The following is an 18005-nucleotide window of genomic DNA, read 5'->3' as shown; positions in this document are numbered from 1 at the left end:
TTGACACCTGCAGACAGACCTAAGGGGCCAAATGCGAGGCAGTTCCAAATTAGATGCTAAACATGGGTGCACTAAACCAAGAAGACACACCTTGTGTATCTCATATCTGCTGGGTTTTCTTTATGTTGGTTTTTTTTTTTTGCCTGAGATATTCAGGTTTTTTCTCTGAGATAATTTAAGACATCCCAGGGCAGCAGCTCACTGTCAGTGAACATTCATTGTTCACTGGTGCTACATTCATTGTGGCATCACATCTGAGAGAAATAAAAATCTGTCAAAGACCAGGAAGAGCACATGAATGCCTATAGTATCTGCCATTTAAAGAATAACTTGAGAAGACATGAAAAGATTTAGGATTTAGTAAACAACATGATGGGCAAAATACAAGTATCATTCTATTATGCTTAAAGTGTGAGTTATTTCCATCTAGAGGGAAGTAAAAAACTCCTGAGAACCTTTCCTTGTTCATGCTCCATGCAAACCTTAAAACATCACCATAACACAGCATTTTTTAAAAATTTAATTTTTTTTATTGTTTATTATTACCACAACACCCAGAACATGTCATAAAACAGGTTCACAATATACTGACCACCTATACTATGCAGAATAACAGACAGTCCCTGTCTGAAAGGACTAAAAGCATCATTAAATAACTTTATGGAAAACTGGGGGCCAAAGAAGCTACAAATTCTGTCTACAGTCAATGAGAGATGCTCTGACAGAAGCCATTGGAGAATTCCAGGATGAAATTTGGCATCACTTGGAGTCAATTGCAAAATTCTCACTATCTTTAGTGAAACAAGGACTGAAAACATATGTTTCTGCTTCATAGTCCTTTGTCCAGACAACTCAGGCCTGGAATTTCTTAAGTTCTCTTATTTCTACTCTTTGTTCTTTTGCACCAAACACATTTTTCTGTGCCTTCTGTTTACAAACTGATACTTTAATGGCATAATTAAGATACAACTATGTGTAATTCTATTAATCTCCGTCCAAGTGTTCATTAGTTAAAGTAAAAAAATTTTCACTAGGATATATCCAATATTTACACTGCGATTATTTTTCACAACATGTCCTGCTTTGAAATGCTATTTCACTGCTCCTTGTTCTTTGTCCTGCATTTCTACTGGTGCATTTAATAAGGCCAACTTCTCAGATTTCTGTTTCTTCCTTAAAATAAGGAGAATTAGTGAACTTGGGATATAGGACACTCCACGTAATACTGCTGGCAGGCCAAGATAGAGCCACCTGAAATAAATAATGAGCTTCATTAAATATATACATTCATGAAAACATTGCAAAATTATTCAGCATACATTGCATTGCAAAAATTACACAGTAGCTCTAAAGCTTATGCCCTGATCCTTTTGGATCTCACAGAGGATGAGTCAATAAGAGAACAGAGAATATGTCAGTGTCAGCAAAATGGTTGTTTACATCACCCAATTTCAAGCAAACAATTGAGCCAGTGAACTCAGCCACCTGGTACTCTTAGAACTTTCTCCACAGGGAAAAGAGAGAGCCCTGAAAGGGCAGCTCAGTCCACCTGAACAAAACTTCTAGGTATTCATAAGATAGAAATATTCTTCCAAATCCACCCCAACACATCATCAAAAGGAATCAGTCTGAGGCCATTTTCTTCAAAATTCCCATAGCACTCCTTGAAGGACTACAAAAGCATGAATGTAGTATTCTGGGCCAATTTCCAACTTGAGTAACTATATCTTCCCTATAAAATTTTTCTTTATTTTAATTCAGGTACTATATCAACCATTTTCTCAATGATATGCAATGTAATTTTTCAAAGATATTGCACAGTCAGTCATTAAACATTTTTTCCCTCAGGAGCTTACTGCTTTTCATTTTTTTTAATCAGAATTCAGTGTTTTTAAAGTCTGTTCTCATAAAAGGTTATTAGTGAATGTATTTATGGCACCAGAACATTCCTGTCCGAAAGCTGATCCAACATCTGTATCAAAGGTTGCATTTGACAAATAAAGCCAATGCCAAAGAAAACTGTTGTGTCACATCTCTAACACAGGAGCAGTTTGTCTATTAGGAAAAGATAAAGTTCATAAAATCATATCTCTATGCATGTAATAATACATCATAAAGAAGGAGAAATTAAAATAAAGTAGGAAATATACCTGTATGTGACAATATCGTACATCCTACATGCTCCTTCTCCACCACAAGTCATAGTACCCCACTTCAGGCAAGTGGTATCTATCAAAGCTCCAAAATAAATGGGAGATGGAATTCCAGCTACAAAGAATATTAACAACATTTCTGTGAATAACGTTTCCTCTGATTAGCAGATACACTGCAGAACCTGTGCTGTTTGTCATGTACTGCATCTGTCCTGTCCTCTTGCAGCATGAACCATATTCTCTGAATATCTTATGTTCTTTCTTCTTCCTTATCCACCTACCCTCAGACAAGGGTTTTCTTCCCTGCTATCTGTTTACTAATGTAGACATGCTAAAATATGAACTGTGATTCCTGTTCAGAACTCAAAATTTCTCCTTATCAGTGAGAGGGAATGTTGTGTTAAATAAAGATGTAACAAGAGTGAAGGAATGCAAAATTGCTTTCAGATAAGCAGCAGATGTAATCTGCTGTCCTGGCTTTTGCTGGTATAGGATTAATTTTCTTCCTAGTAGCTGGCACAGTGCTGTGTTTTGGATTTAATATGAGAATAGTGTTGATAACGCACTGATGTTTCACTTGTTGCTAAGTAGTGCTTATTCTAAACCAAGTTTTCAGTGTTTCATGCTCTGCTAGTGAGAAGCTGCACAAGAAGCTGGGAGGGAGTATGTCCAGGACAGCTGACCTGAGCTGGTCAAACCAATCCATACCCCAGAATATCATGCTTAATATATAAACTGGAGGGAATTGGCTGGGAGGGGCCAATCGCTGCTTGGAGATGAGATGAGCATTGGTCAGCAGGTGGCAAACAATTCTATTGTGCATCACTTTTCCTTCTTCTCTTTTATTCCTCTCATTATTATTATTATATTATTACTATTATCATTATAATCATCACCACCATCATCATCATTATATTTTACTTTATTTCCACTATTAACTCTTCTAATCTCAACCCGTATTGTCTACCTTCTTTTCCAACTCTCCTCCCTATCCTACTGCAAGGGGAGAGTAAAGTGGCTGCATGGTACTTAGTTGCTGACTAAGTTAAACCACAACATCAGCCTATTGCCCAGTATAAAAAAAAATCCACAAACTGAAAGCTGTTCTAATTTGCCATGCTGCCTAGATCTGTAAAAAAATCCTAAATTCTTCCTGATCAAAGGCACTCCATAGAAGTAGACTCCTGTGCCATGCCCACAGCCCTGATGGGATCCTTCTCTTAACTCTAGATTGGACCTAACTGTGCTTTTAAAGTGTGTCAGATATTTTCTCACCAAATACTCTTGAAGCCAGTCCATGGATACCCACTCCAAACGACTTTTCTTCAGGCTTTAGAGACCTGTATGATAAATACATAGTACACTTATTAGTAGAGGTGACACTAACTCTGGGGTTTTTTTTTTAATCAAACTCATCATCACTTTAGGTCCAAACCATTCTAATTACAGCGATGGTTGAAAGGGTTCATTATCCTCATTAGATGATGCTTATTGAAAAAATTCCTTAACTAGGACTGCCAAATCACGAAAGGAAGAGCTGTTGTCACAGTACCATCCCTTTGAACTGAGGCAAACACAGAGTGCAAGATAGTTGTGCCTTAATCGACATCATATTGATGTGATCGATAAACACACGGGTATCACACACCTCTCAGTGGCTCATTCCCCTGACTTGGTGGTCCTGCATTAATTCAGGATATAGCTGATAGCCAGAAGTAACATCAGACTATAAAGTTGACACGACACTAAACCTCAACAGCACAAAACGACATAAGATTTTTCTGCTCTTCCTCCTTCCATACATAAACTAACCACCTTTTAATTCCTGGGAGTCTTTGACCTCAGAATAAAAAGTCGAGTAGATTTCTTAAGATGAGGACATTTTACTATACCTCATTAAGACCATATATCCAGGCATGGCTGCTAAGGAAAAAATGAAGCTGCAGACTAATGACAATATCAAAAAATAATGAAGCATCTTGTCACAGTTTTCATCTTCATCACACTGGCCCAGAATTGCAGAGACATTTTGAGAGGAAAACCCTGAGGCTGCAACACAGGTGCAGTTTTCAAATACCTGTCAAAAAGAGTGTTTTAATCACACAGGTTGTCCAAACTCCTGCACCGAGTCTGAAAATCGCACCGTTGGCACCCAGTTCACTGTCTCCTGCACTTGTTACACCCGTGCAGCACTGCAGTGTGGCCTCTCTCCCACCCCAGTTGGCCAGGCACAGGTCCAACCATTCCCTGCATGTGGAGTATGGGGTTAGGGAGCTGTCATGCAGCTGGGACTGTGCTCCCTCAAGGAGGCTGTGATCAAGAGAGCCTTCAAGTTCCCCAGCACAGCCTGGCTGTGTGGTCTTTCTGCTGCCAACAGACCCGACCCTCGTTTTCATAACCTAGAGAGTGGTCTTTCATATGTCAGAAGAGAAGGAACCAGAGATTTGGTTGAGGTTGCAATATTCTTATCAAACACTTGCTTCTACTGAAATCATTGCCAGAATAAGGACTCTCAAAAATCAGCCATGGTAAACAAAGGCATCAGTGTCTGACCCTCATTATCATCTAATACTTCTTTAAAATATTTGTGAAGTATAGAAGCTTTCTAAAATCTCTATGATTGGGGCTTTTTTTGAACTTACTATTTTTGATTGTTTTCAGTCTAATTAGACTTTACAGGGGGGTTTATGGAATATGTGTTATTAAATAAGATAATAAAAGTTCTATAATACCTGCTTACTTGTTTAAATCTACAGGGTAAAAGAGATTAAGTCCATGCTATAGACTTTCATTTTGGCTGAAATCTTCTTGTGCAGTCAGATTTCCAACTGGCAATACCTTCAGAATAATTTCTCGCTCCATTTTGAGCATTTAAGATTCCCTGAGTTTCTTAGAAGAGAAGGAGTCTTCTTCATTATAATTTTTAATTTAAACTTACACTAATTTTCAGATTCAGTTTAGAATTTCTGGTGCTACTCAATGAATTTGTCCAAATCTATCACCTCATATATCCAATAAATGTACATGTATGGATATTTCCCACCCTGCACTGATACAGATATTTCTCCCCTACTACATTTCATAATTACAGCACAATAAAATGTATGCTTTACCACACTTCTTCCAGTTCCTCTCGAGGATTTACACCCAGCAAGACAAGGTGACACATAAGTGACTCCATTGTTCCCACAAACAGGATCCCATATTTTAAGTGAACAATCACAATCCCTGTTGCAGTCAGCAAGTAGAGTATTTTCTGCGTATGAAACTTGTTCTATTCTGAAATACATTTAGAAGATGGGTAAATATTTCAGTAAAGAAATACCTGCAGTAATCCTTTGCAATGCTTAAGTTTCTATTCTAGCTCAAGTGTTTATTTAGGACACAGTTCTGCATGTTCCAATCCTGGAGTCGTGCCTTTCTACCTTTATATGGTGTATTGTATGATATTCCATTAAATTAATATTATCAATGAGGTATGCATACCCCACAGCATTTTTCTCAGCTGTGGTACATATGCTCCTGATTGCTGTAAGTGTTGCATGTAAACCTACATGTCCACTCTACAGACACACAATGCTTCCCAATGATTAATGGCAGGATTCGAATCACGAAACTCCAAATAAAATATCCTTTGATAACTTGATAAAAATCAAATTCCAGTATACCAGCATAAGATTAAGAAGGGGTTTGTCCCTCTGTTATTCTGACATTGCACTCATGTATGCCTAATTTGATCAACAACTTTTCTATTTTCACCTGCAGTTACATGACCCTATTAATTATATTAGTATAAGAATTATTATGGATATGCAATTGTAAGAGTCTTGGTGTGGATATCTTTTTCAGTACACTTTTCTTGCTTGAAACAGTGATAGCAGAAGGTAGACCTACTGTCTCATGCAAGTAAAAAGCTTTGAGTATTTAGGCAATGAAACCAAAATGTTGCAAAGCTAAGGAGCCCCTGACTGATTCTTGACAAGAAAAATCATCCCGATGTCTTAAGACTGAAGTCCTCTTGTGTCTTAAAAAACATACCCTTCATAGGAAACTGTTAGACCAGCAACTGGTGCAGTATCACAGACAGTCCAATAGGCAGCAAAGTAGAGAAGGTATTCCAGTAAAGATACCCAAAATGCTATGTTCGCAGCCTGATAGATATTTATCTTGAATTTCTTCATGAATAAGCCTCCAGAAAAATACCCCACGCATAGAACTGGTAAGTTGTAAACACCTATTTAAACAAGTGAAACTTCCATGTTAAAATAAAGGCGAGCATTGAAGCTACTCTACTCTAAGGTAGCTACTGAAGTAGATACTAAAGCTACTGAAAGGGTAGATTGTGTTTGGCAAACACTCATGCAGTGCCTGTGGCTGAATAATTTAACTACTATCAGCAACGAGTCTCTACTAATTCTCTTGCACACCCAAAACCTCTGCCAAAGTCAACAGCAGGTGAGAAATGCTTGAGAAGTGAGACAGAGGGTAGGACTGAAAAGATTTGTTAGCAATCTAGAGTTGCAATCTAGGTGCACCTTAAAAAAAAAAAAGAAGAAGAAGAAAAAAATATATTGTTTCAATCCAGCCTCCCCAGACAGAGAAACTCAACAGGAAGACAAGCTACTGGAGTACATCTCAATACACACTGAGCATCACAGGAACAGACTTTCAGTTTTGATATGAGATTACTGAATGTCCTCTCACATTTATTTGCTGATTGATATTATAACAAAGCAAATTCTGACTGATAGTGGTTTTGGAAGTGGTTTTACACAAGCATCACATGGCTTGGTTTCATATCAGCTGAACTTTCTGGGCCAATTCGAAAGATGGGAAGTAGATTATAAAATTCTGCACAGAAAATTAGGAGAAACTTAGCACAAAATGCATGAATATATAGAAATGATTTGCATGCAGTATGTCTCACTTGTAGGAGCATTTAACCCTAGTATGTATGTGTATATAAGTAGATACGAACATATATATATATATACACACATATAAATATAGATAAATTGCATAGAGACATCGCTACTTGGTAGAACAGAGCAAAGCAAAATGCAAACATACCAATTAAAAAGATGGCATCTGATGCAGATTTTCCAAACTGCTGTTCCAGATATTTGGGCATGAAGGATACCATGCCATCGAAGGCACTGAACTGCAGCACAGTTATGCATATAAATAACATGTACACTGGGTTGCGAAACAGAGCCTTGAGGAAGGGGATGAAATCTGGAATGAAATAATGGACTGGGTTAGTGTGATGCTTTATGAACAGGATGACCATTGCTCAGTGTGACTGAGCAGGGAAAAGGGGAACAGAAAAGGTCCTTTAACTGTACCAAACTGGATCTTGTGCTTTGCCAGACACCACAGGCCAAAGGAAACCAAATTAGCCCAGGCTTCCCCAACATGTCTCCTCTACCCAAAGACACCCTCACATGCACAAACATGCCCACCAATGCATACTGCTGCTTACAAAAAAATAATAAATCACAGCAACAACCTTCTCATGAAAGTTTCCTGAAACTTTTTACCTGTGCAGTGACTGAGCTTTGTGGTTACAGATCTGCAGCAGCAGCTCCTCTCCCACCTTTCCTATTCCTTTTTTCTCATGTCATACCCCCAGAGTGTTCACCAAAACCCCTTTCCTGCACCTGGCATATGAAGGGAGTACAAGGGGAAAGGGGTGCAAACGCACTAGAGAGCTGTGACAACCTGCCCCCAAACTAATTTTGTTTTTTTTCTGGGGTAGAAGATGCCTGATGAGAGATGTGACCAAAGTTATTCCCACCATACTCTCAAAGTCTGTATCAGTCAGTCTTCAGCCAAGTAAGCATCTGAGAAACTAATTTACACAGTTCTTTTCTCTGCCTAATGCCTATTAAATCAGGATCTGAACCATAAAAAAAACCCCCACAATTCCCCTTTGTCTAATGTTCCCTGTTAATTAATGTGCTGAGCTATTGTAAAGAAACTCCGCAGAAAAGCATCTGTAAAACAATGACTGTGCTTCATTGAAAGTGGGCACCACTTAGGATGGGTGTATATTTTCAGAGGTAGGCAAGTATCTTACTAGAAGAGGATCTGTATGCAAGTCTTGCAAAAATGAGTCACATATTCAAAACACTATAAAATAGGCTGCATTATTTACATATGCAAGGCAGTTTATAATCAGAACTTTCTGAGGAAATTTGATTTTTATTCAGTTAATTTTATTTCAGGTTAATTTTAACTATAAAAACTTCAAATTTCAGCTTGAAATCCTTGGCAACTAAAAAGCTATCTGAATATATCCTGGTCAATAGTCTATGAGTGGTCCTGCTTGAACAAGTGACTTTCAGAAGTCCCTTCCAACTATTCTGTGAAATGAAGAGATTCTAACTTCAGGATACTCAGGGACAGTGGACACTCACATCAACACAGGGAGGGAATGATCATGAAAACACAAGCTCTGAAGGGACTCTGGAGCACCAGGACCCACATCTGATCTAAGAATCTTTCTTAACCAGAGCAGTATTTTATTTATGGATTCATTTAAGGTTACATGACCAGCAGGAGGAGATGCTGTGTTTATCAAATATGAAGTTGCAATATCAGCCAAGATCTGAGTGCTCAGTATGATGAATTTGCAGGACTCAGCTTGAAACACCACGGACAGGTAGCTGCCACATGGCACTTACTTTCTGAAAATTAAGGTCCTGTCAAGGGGTCCTGAGCCAAGTATAGAGAATCAGGAAACTTCTTGAAGGTCATCACCTTTGAAATATTTTATTCACTTACATTTCCAACTAGCACAAATAATGGAGAGAAATAAAAAAGCTTCCTACAAATATATGGATCTGAAAGACCACAGATGTGAAAGTTACCGATGGTAACATGAATGTAAGTCAGATAGATCTTTGTTCAAAAGCAATTAAATGTTCATGAGACACTTCAGCACCTGACAATTCCCTTTTATGGCTTTAGGGTGGGTTCAAGGTATGCACAAGTCTTGTGCTGGGTTTCTGCTTTTCTGTACAGTGAATGTGGGGTACATTTATTATTATTATTTATTATTATTAGCAACTAATATCTGCAACTGGTCCACAGTTCACTGAGTTGCAATATTCTTAACCAGATTTCAGTGCTTTAACCCTCTCACAGGAAGAAAAGATCTACATACACCTGAAATGCAGGAGGGGGAAAGGAATGACTCCAGATCCTGGAGCTATGAAATTAGCTTTCTTCCTCTGCGAGGAGCCATTCTAAATCCCTACACAAAGCCTTTGGTACTACAGAGACATGAAAAACAGAAGAGGCATTTCATACCTTGGACCCATCTTTAATTACACAAATACACACAGTCCACATCTTAAGGATTAAATTAAGAAGGAAATAAAATATGACATAACTTGCCTTTAGCAATTTCATACATGTTCTGTTTGGCTTCATTTTTGTCATTGTCTTGCAATGGTACTACACTTTTTTCACTTGTCTCCTCAGATTCATTGGTTTCACCTTCCTTCACAAGTGACTTGGGCAAAAACCAGAAGGGTATTCCCACGAGCAGGTTCAGTAATGCACAAATCAAAATGCCCAGCCACCACGCTCCAACCCAGCGGGCGTCAGTAGCTGTTATAGTTATCTCCTCTATAAAAAAAAAAAAAACCAAAACAAAACAAAACCATGCATCTTATATCAGCTCAGAAACATTCTTTGCTCTGATTGTGTGTTTTCCTAGTCATCTTTGACATAGGATATATTAAAAATATTTAATGATTCTTAAAGTGAGGCTCGTGGAGGAGAATAGTCCCCAGTCCGGTAAAATTCAGTGTTTTATATTAAATAAATCCTAATCCTTTCCTACATTAAGTCAGATGACACAATTGTTCATCAAATAATTTATAAGCAGATTGATCAGTATATGAATTGAGTATTATACACAGATCTTCCACTCTACCAGAAACACCAACAAACTCAGATAAAATTGAGACATCTCATAGTAGCAAAGAAACATCTTTCAGCTCTGTTAAATACACCAACATGACTACAGATTTGTATATGAGATTTTATATATTCAGCCATTACCTGGACCTACTGATCCAACATCAACAAACAGTTCTGCACAGAATGATGCCAACAATAAACCAAGGAAGGGGCCAACTACAGTTGCTGTGTGTATACATGCTAGAGCAGGAAAAAGAGAAAACATACCAAATTAGAACCCAGACATAATTATTTTCTTGGAATTGCTACATATCTCTTAGGCAGCTCTACTGGAAAGGCATTTGTGCCTAAAAATGGGCCCACTCCAAGAAGTTAATTTCTAGTTAAATTCTACAATATTCTAGTTAAAGTTCCACAGTATTATTTTGATCAGGCAATAATGACTGTCTTCTCTCTTCCTTTATTGGACTGAAGGGAGTCATAACAATCCTTTCTTTTGCTTTTGTTTATGTGTGTGTTTGTTTGGGGGAGGGGAGTTATCACAGTAGGGCAGATTTACCCAGGTAGAAAGGTGAATTCTCTGCTTTGGCAAAATCCTCCAAATAGGAAATGCCCAAAGGCATGATGGGGGTTTCACCCATTCCTCGCACTATGTTTCCAACCATCACAAATATCCACAGCAAGGACCCAGGCTCTTTTTCACATTCTGCAAGTAAAATAAGAAGTCATAATTAATGTTTTAATTCTAACTATTAATCAAAATCTAGAGACAAGGAATTGATTAGCAGCTTAAACATTGGTGGGTAGGCTTGTCCTATAAAAAAAGTTAAATACCTGGTCCCAATACCCAAAAGACTCAGATACTGGAGAAAGCTGATGAACTTGCTGAAGCAGAGTTTAAATCCCTTCCCTCTCCGTGCCATACCTTGTCCAGTCTTCTGGCAATCATAGAATCATAGAAGGGTTTGGTTTGGAAGGGACTCTAAAGACCATCTAGTTCCAATCCCCTTCTCATAGGCAGGGACAACTTGCACCAGAACAACTTGCTTGAAGTCCCATCCAACCTGGCTGAACTTCTCTGGGCAGCCTGTTCCAGTGCCTCACCACCCTCACAGTGAAGAATTTCTTTCTTATATCTGATGTAAGCCTGCCCTCTTTCAGTTTAAAGCCATTCCCCCTTGTTCTATCAGTACCTGCCATCGTAAAAAAGTCCCTCTCCAGCTTTCTAATGGGCCCCCTTTAGGTACTGGCAGGATTCTGTAATGTCTCCCTGGAGCCTTCTCTTCTCCTGATTAAACTCCAACACTCTCAGCCTGTCTTCACAGTAGAGGTGTTCCAGCCCTCTGAGCATCTTTGTGGCCTCCTCTGGACTTGCTCCAGCAATTCCATGTCCTTCTGGGAGTCCCAGATCTGGACACAGTACTCCAGGTAGGGTCTCATGAGAGTGGGATAAAGGGGAGAGAATCACCTCCCTTGACCTGGTGGTAACACTTCTTTTGATGCAGCCCAGGATACCTCTTGATAAATAATCTGAATGATGGGATTGAAAACACTCTCACACCAAATCTGCTTCAGATTCCACCGTTCTCTCCCACTTTGTGATACTTTGATTTCTCAGTGCCAATTCATTGACAAATAAAAATGAGCTTTGTCAGCAGCAACTGATGACTTTCTAAGTGAAAGTATTACTGACCAGAGATCAGGTCTGGATCTCCTGTGTCAGTGTCAGGTTGCTGTCAGAAAACATGGGTGAAGCAACTCACATGCAGGTGTGGTCGAATTCAATCCAGTTTTTGCTTCACACAGGAGATGGACTCAGATATATGAACATCACATCGATAAACTAATAGGGAAACAATCACCTTACCCAAGTATACTCAGCATATTCAGAAGATTAATCCCATGTTCAGTGTGAGAATTTTGTGGACTCAGGAGATTAATCCCACCCTCACTGTAAGAATTTTGTGTGTGATCATTCAGTAGTTGCCTCTGAGCCTTTTGAATTCACGGTAGTTTATTTTATATGCACATTTCTAGTGCACAATCATTAAAATCAGTATTGTGTTCAGGCCCACAATTAAGTTTTAGCTTAGTTTAAAAAATTTTCCTCTAAAAGGAAGCAAGATCTATGTTTAGTTCTACGTCTATTTCTCTTTGTTTTATTTCCTGTGTGGTACAACGAAAAAGAATCCTGATGCCTTTTACATATTGTCCAAATACATTTCCCACCTCCTCACAGTATCACAGTGTTTCAAGTCAAAAAGAGGAATATTTGTGAAAATAACCTGGTGTTATAGACTCCCAAAGTGACTTCCAGGTGTGTTAACTGAGCTGTTTGGATACTGTGAAAACTGCATGAAAAAATATGCTACAGCTCTGGAGTCACAGAACAAAGAAACACAAAGGTAAGGAAATTTCCCAGCCTCTAGTTTTCATGCCTGCAAAAAGTACTGACCAAAAGCAGGACCCTGAAGTAATTGCTAATAAAAATGAAAATCTATTTACTTAGGCACTATAAAAACTGAGGAAAATGAATTAGCAGACATAAGAAGAGTCATACCTGTTGAAGGCTCCTCTGTAGGCAAAGAGAACGAGCTTCGGTTAACAAGGCATAGGGGCATCACTGAAAAGTTTTCCCGTTGTGAAATGCTGCTTTCAATATGATACCTGTTTGAATCAAAGGAAAGCATGTACAGGTTAAGAAGATATACAGGAGAACCACCTCATATGTCTGTAATGGAGTTACCTATAAGAAGAGTGTGTAGGTATAAGGAAGGAGGAAAGCCATTTCAAAAGTTAACTGAGACTCAGTAATGAAACAGGCCAGGAACAAAGAAAATGTAGCAGTGTTTTACCCAGACTCTTTTCTAGTCTCCAACACAATCTTGGAACAGGTGCTTCAGAAGGAGTCATGAACCACACTAATGAAATCTCCCATATCATCTTCTCTCCTACTTTTCTTAGATTTTAATCCAATTTACACCCTAAGCAGAGGGTATCACCAAGGCTGTCACAGTCATACCACATTGGACATATCAAGATTAGAGGATCTTCTTTTCTCAAAAAATATCTCACTGATTAAAATAGACAAGCCTACATTATTATTTTGTTAAGTCAATCAAACATCATGAAAAAGTAGTTGAAGAATCATTATGCTCTATAAAGGCTTTGACAACATAGCTACGATCTCCCATCCAGGCCCCAGACCAAAGATATCTTTAAAAATCATCTTGCATTGCCCATCCAAGTAGATAAGAGCTGGTAATGTAATTGGTATCACAGCCCACTGTTTCTTTAGAGAATCCACACAAGGTGTAGCAAGGGAAGGGGAAGGTGCCAAACAGAGGGGGGACTCTCCTCAGGAAGTGATGGCTGACTTTTGAAGCCATTTCAGAAGCAAAACAAACCAACCTGCTCTGTAATTATCATATTGAACCCATGCTCAGCAATGTCTCTCTCAGTAAGCAACACTGTGGAAGGAGTCATGGATTAACACAAGTGAGGATCGCAGAAGCTGCTGTGAGCTAAGCAAAATACTCACCTTCCAAAGAGGAAATGAGGAAGTGATATCAAAAGACATCCAAATGACAGAACTGTGCAGCCCAAAGCAATTATTCTGGGCCTGTGAAGCTTTGCTCCAAAGTAACTCACAAATGCTATCAGCAGCAAGTTACCTGCAAAAAGAACCTGGTTCACTTTTACAAAGCAAGGCATCCACAGATCTTTTAAAGTGCAACAGGAATTTAAGTATACCTTGTAAGCTCAACATCTGTTTCTTTTCTTGTCTTGTAAAAACTGTAACTAGACAGGGAACTGCCTACATGATGCAGTAATTCCCTGCTCTGTGTGATCTTTTTTTGGACGAGTTACATCACAAGAAAAGAACATGAGAACAGAAGGTAGAATGGAAAAGAGATCACAGATTTTTGACTGCACCTACATAGAAAAGAAATTTCCCACTACTTTACATAGAGACCAGGCCCAAGTGCTGCAGAGTAGCAGTTGACTTAGGAAGTTATTCTCCCCAAGATACTCTATTTTGTAATGTGCCTCCAACTACTTTTGTACTGAAAATAATAAACACACGATGATAGTTACAGGGGAAAAAAAAGGAATAATAATTTAATATTAACTTGAGTAGTTGAGAAGAATTTTTTTAAGAATGGTATTTTTGTACCTAGCAACATTAAAAATACAAATGTGCTAAAAATCTTTGTTCTCCTCTACTTTCACTTCAGAATCAGTTGATCTTTTCCTTCTTCATTTTTTGCTATGCAACTAAGAAAAGAATCAAGTTTCATATTATGAATCAGTCTCCATAAAAATAGCAATTTAGTAATTGCACACCTACTAATTTTGTGCTCTTTTTGTCAAAAGAACAAAATCATGTCTCTGAGTGATAAGCATCATTCTGGGAAAGAAGATAATACCTTTTTTATGTATGATTGCCAAACAGATTGCATTTAACCAGTTCCTCGAATGAGACTTCAAGATGTATATTTACACAGTCCTAATAAGTTACTTATGTCTCTTAATAATTTCAGATATTATTATGATCGTTCAACAAGTTCATATGAGTAGATAATTTACTTAAAATAAGCCTTTTACTTTGTTAATCTTGGCCATTTCATGTCACTAATAGGCAAAAAACTCACTAATAGGCAAGGTAAGGGGCACTAAAAGTAAAACTGGAAACTTTCTGTGCAGGTACAGTTGTAGGGGTACAAAATCTTGAAATATTATTGAATTTAGGGATCCACAATCCACTCCAACCAACTTTGATTAAAAGAACTGTAAAATGCTAAATGTGACCATAAATTCAAACAAAGCTCGCAAAATCTTTTTTTGTTCAGAAGGATTCAATACAAAGCTCTTAAAGTAGTCCTATTTTGTTAGTTGCTCTGTTATATTGTGTGATAGTGCAGAAATTAGCTGAACTACTTTTTAATACTAAACTTCCTCATTTAAGTTGTCCTATTAGTTTCCAAGACAATAACTGGTTAAGTATTAGCTGAAAAGGAAGGACAGAGTTGACCACTATTGGCACTTGAGAGATTTGAAGGATATGAGTCACTAATACATATTCAAACAAATTATCATATTTTCAAATAATAAGAAATATTAAAATAAGAGATTACCAATTTCAAAGCTTCCATTAATGATCCCCACCAAAGAAGCTGGGATATTAAACTGTTTCTCTATCTGTGTGTACATGCTGTTCATGTAAGCACCAGACATGGTTTTACCAAGAAACGCAAGTGACAGTGCCAGCAGAAATACCTGGGAAGGAAAGAGGAGAATGCATTCAGAACTCAAAATTATACATTTATGAATATTCCACTTTTTCCACCAAAAATGTGCTTCCAGACAAAAAAAGTGTTCCTCTGTGTGTAAATCCAGTCATCTATCCTGCATCCACATCGTACATCCTTGTTCTTCACCTGCTCTCATTGACAAGACTGTCTTTGGAAACCTCAAGCCCAACTTCCCCAGCCAAGACAGGCTGTGCCTGCTGCAAGATTGCCATCTGCAGGACTGAAAGACCAGGGTGCACAGACCTTCCCATCCTCTGCTCATCTGAATGACAAATTACTTGCTGAATTAAGATTGTTTCCTCTGGCTGAATTACTCAACCCAGTATCTGCTCTCCCATCTCAGCGCAGGTGGTGAGCCCATTTTAAACAGAAGGAGTAAACAGTTTCTTTTTATTTAAAGACATTGTGTCTTTATAAGACAATTAGTAGCAATTGTCAGTAAAAAAAAATAATATGAATACGTGTACTTATATTCAAATCCTTTTAACTTTGGGGTTCTTAATAAACAGTATTTACAAAATTAAATCTATAGTATCTTTAAATACATCTCCTGCAAATGCTAAAAAGCTTAAATAATGTATTTGGGCTTTGAGTTACTATGAAAAACAAGCTATTTTACAAGTTTTTCATACCATTTCTTGACAACTCAAATAATCCAAGGTACATCAACAGCCAATTTTTACTGACATGTCACAGCCAGTAAGGCTCATTTAACAAGTTTTAGAAGGAATGGTAAACATGTCAGACTGGGGGGATTACACAAAGTCAGAGGTGGGGCTTCAAAGCAGCAATCAACCACAACTCCAAAACAGCACACAGTGTAAAGTTCAGGGACAGCAAAAGCAACACATGGTTGTTTACAGACTTGTTTGACCTTGATCAGGGCATTAAGGGCAGAAAAGAAACAGCTTAGTCATTCATTTAGACTAGATTGTAACTTCTACCAAACCACTGCAAATGCAACAAATTACAGGTGTGTATTCCTACAAAATCACTAAAATATTTCTGTACCTTCAGCTTGGAAATGCAACAGAATTTGTCCTCTGCACGTGGCTTCTCAGTTTCTTTCATGTTGCCTTTTTTAATTTTTCCCAGTGTCTGTTTCTGAGTCTGTCCAATGATCCCATTACAGTGTTGAAAAAGATGAGAGAAAAGAAGAAAAAATTATGTCCCATGTTTGCCAAAAAAATAAGATTCCTTCCAAGAGATTCGATATTTGAGCATCTTCCTTAAATAATTGCAAACCAGATTCCAACAAAACCTACAAGCCCATACACTTCCTTCTAATCAAGATAATTTCATATGGGAAAGTCAACAATGTACAGCCAGTTATGTCTCATCAGACACTGAAAGCTGTCAGCAGCATACAACCAGAGAGCAAAGAACAGAGAAAAGAGGTGTTCTGAGGGCAAGCCTGAACAGTCCTCTGCACAAGCATTTGGCACTGACCACTGTGGCAGACAGAACTACAAAGACCTATATGTTTGACTGATGTATACCTGTCTCCATGGTCTTTATTTACTACCCCTGCCCTAGCTAGCCATAAAAAAGACATTTAGTTCTGCTCTGTGTGTTCTTTTGAGCCCTCTCTTCTTCCACTGGCATCACTGTATATTTGTTAATTTTTAATAGAAACTCTGTTGGAGATGAATCTCTTGGCATTAAAATTAGAGGCAAACAAAATAAAACCAAAACTGCTGGAACAACTTAAGTTCTGAATGGAAACAAAACAGGTTCCGTTCTGCTTCCCCTCCCAAGACTTGCAAAAATATCCCTCTTTGTTTTTCTGCCTCCTTTTAGTGATGTCCACCTTGATTTGATGGTTAGAGCTTCTGGTAATGCTAAGCCACCTGCTTTCTTACACATCTTACTTATATTTCAAAAATGTGTTCAAAGAGCAACATATTCCAGGGACTTGGATATACTTACCTACAAAAGCACAATTAAGCATAATTAAGTCTGGGTTGTAATTTAGTATGTTTTCTCTTTTTTTTTCCCTGAGGGTTAGCACAATGAGTTAAACAGATTTCATTCTTTCCTAAGAAGACTTCATTAAATCAAGTTATTCAATACAGTTCCCTGCTGCCTGATAGGGTAAGCTGAACAAAACCAGGGCAAGTCAGAGCCCTACCTTATAGTCAGGATGCATACAGGCTAATTTCCTCTTTTTTTGTCTTGGGCACCCTTTCCAAGTGTGATCTTGCAGCAGGTCTTTGCTGTTTTCTGCTTCATGGAGCCATGGCTGGGAAGCAAACTTGACAAGCCCACCAAGAGGACTGAATTGCCTTTCACATTCTTCAACCCAACACCCTCCTGGTCAATCTCTTCAAACATTAATTTCTACAACAATGTTAATCCTCTCAAATGGGTTTCCTAACTAACTCAATTCCTAGCAAATTCACGGGCATTAACTCCTTCTATAGCTGCCTTCTCTATTTTCAGTCTCTAAAAGTGTAATGGGTTATTACAGCATTCCTGGAAACGCTTCACAATTAATTGTAGGTGGTCAGCATCTCATACAGTTAGCTATGACATATACATAGTTTGTATTTCTGTTTTGCTTACACAAATTGTGTTCAATCACAGGACTAAACTGTGCTTATGC

The 18005-nt window shown here is 38.2% G+C and overlaps 1 protein-coding gene across 7 annotated transcripts in view; it reads right to left on the bottom strand.

Annotated features, from left to right (window-relative positions):
* Positions 1–904: 904 nt before the first annotated feature.
* Positions 905–18005, bottom strand: part of LOC127469744 (solute carrier organic anion transporter family member 1A2-like) — a 54556-nt gene continuing 37455 nt past the window's right edge. For 6 of the 7 annotated variants that reach the window (XM_051784456.1, XM_051784455.1, XM_051784457.1 and 3 more), the window contains 14 exons: positions 16412–16510; positions 15224–15365; positions 13627–13759; positions 12646–12752; positions 10645–10791; positions 10227–10325; positions 9555–9788; positions 7224–7388; positions 6192–6387; positions 5267–5432; positions 4046–4230; positions 3429–3493; positions 2151–2268; positions 905–1251 (listed from right to left, as the gene is read on the bottom strand). In XM_051784456.1, coding sequence (XP_051640416.1) covers positions 1092–1251; positions 2151–2268; positions 3429–3493; positions 4046–4230; positions 5267–5432; positions 6192–6387; positions 7224–7388; positions 9555–9788; positions 10227–10325; positions 10645–10791; positions 12646–12752; positions 13627–13759; positions 15224–15365; positions 16412–16510 — 2016 coding nt within the window. In that variant the 3' untranslated portion in view covers positions 905–1091. Of the gene's footprint in view, positions 1252–2150; positions 2269–3428; positions 3494–4045; positions 4231–5266; positions 5433–6191; positions 6388–7223; positions 7389–9554; positions 9789–10226; positions 10326–10644; positions 10792–12645; positions 12753–13626; positions 13760–15223; positions 15366–16411; positions 16511–17531; positions 17655–18005 lie in introns of those variants that run through there. The other variant, XM_051784458.1, reaches the window with a different exon arrangement.

The sequence above is a fragment of the Manacus candei genome, unplaced genomic scaffold (assembly GCF_025592945.1).
Source record: "Manacus candei isolate 608988 ecotype Guabito, Panama unplaced genomic scaffold, ASM2559294v1 h1tg000018l, whole genome shotgun sequence".
In the NCBI taxonomy this organism is placed as follows: domain Eukaryota; kingdom Metazoa; phylum Chordata; class Aves; order Passeriformes; family Pipridae; genus Manacus; species Manacus candei.
The sequence above is the reverse complement of the archived record's forward strand: the minus strand, read 5'-3'. Positions and strand labels throughout refer to the sequence as shown.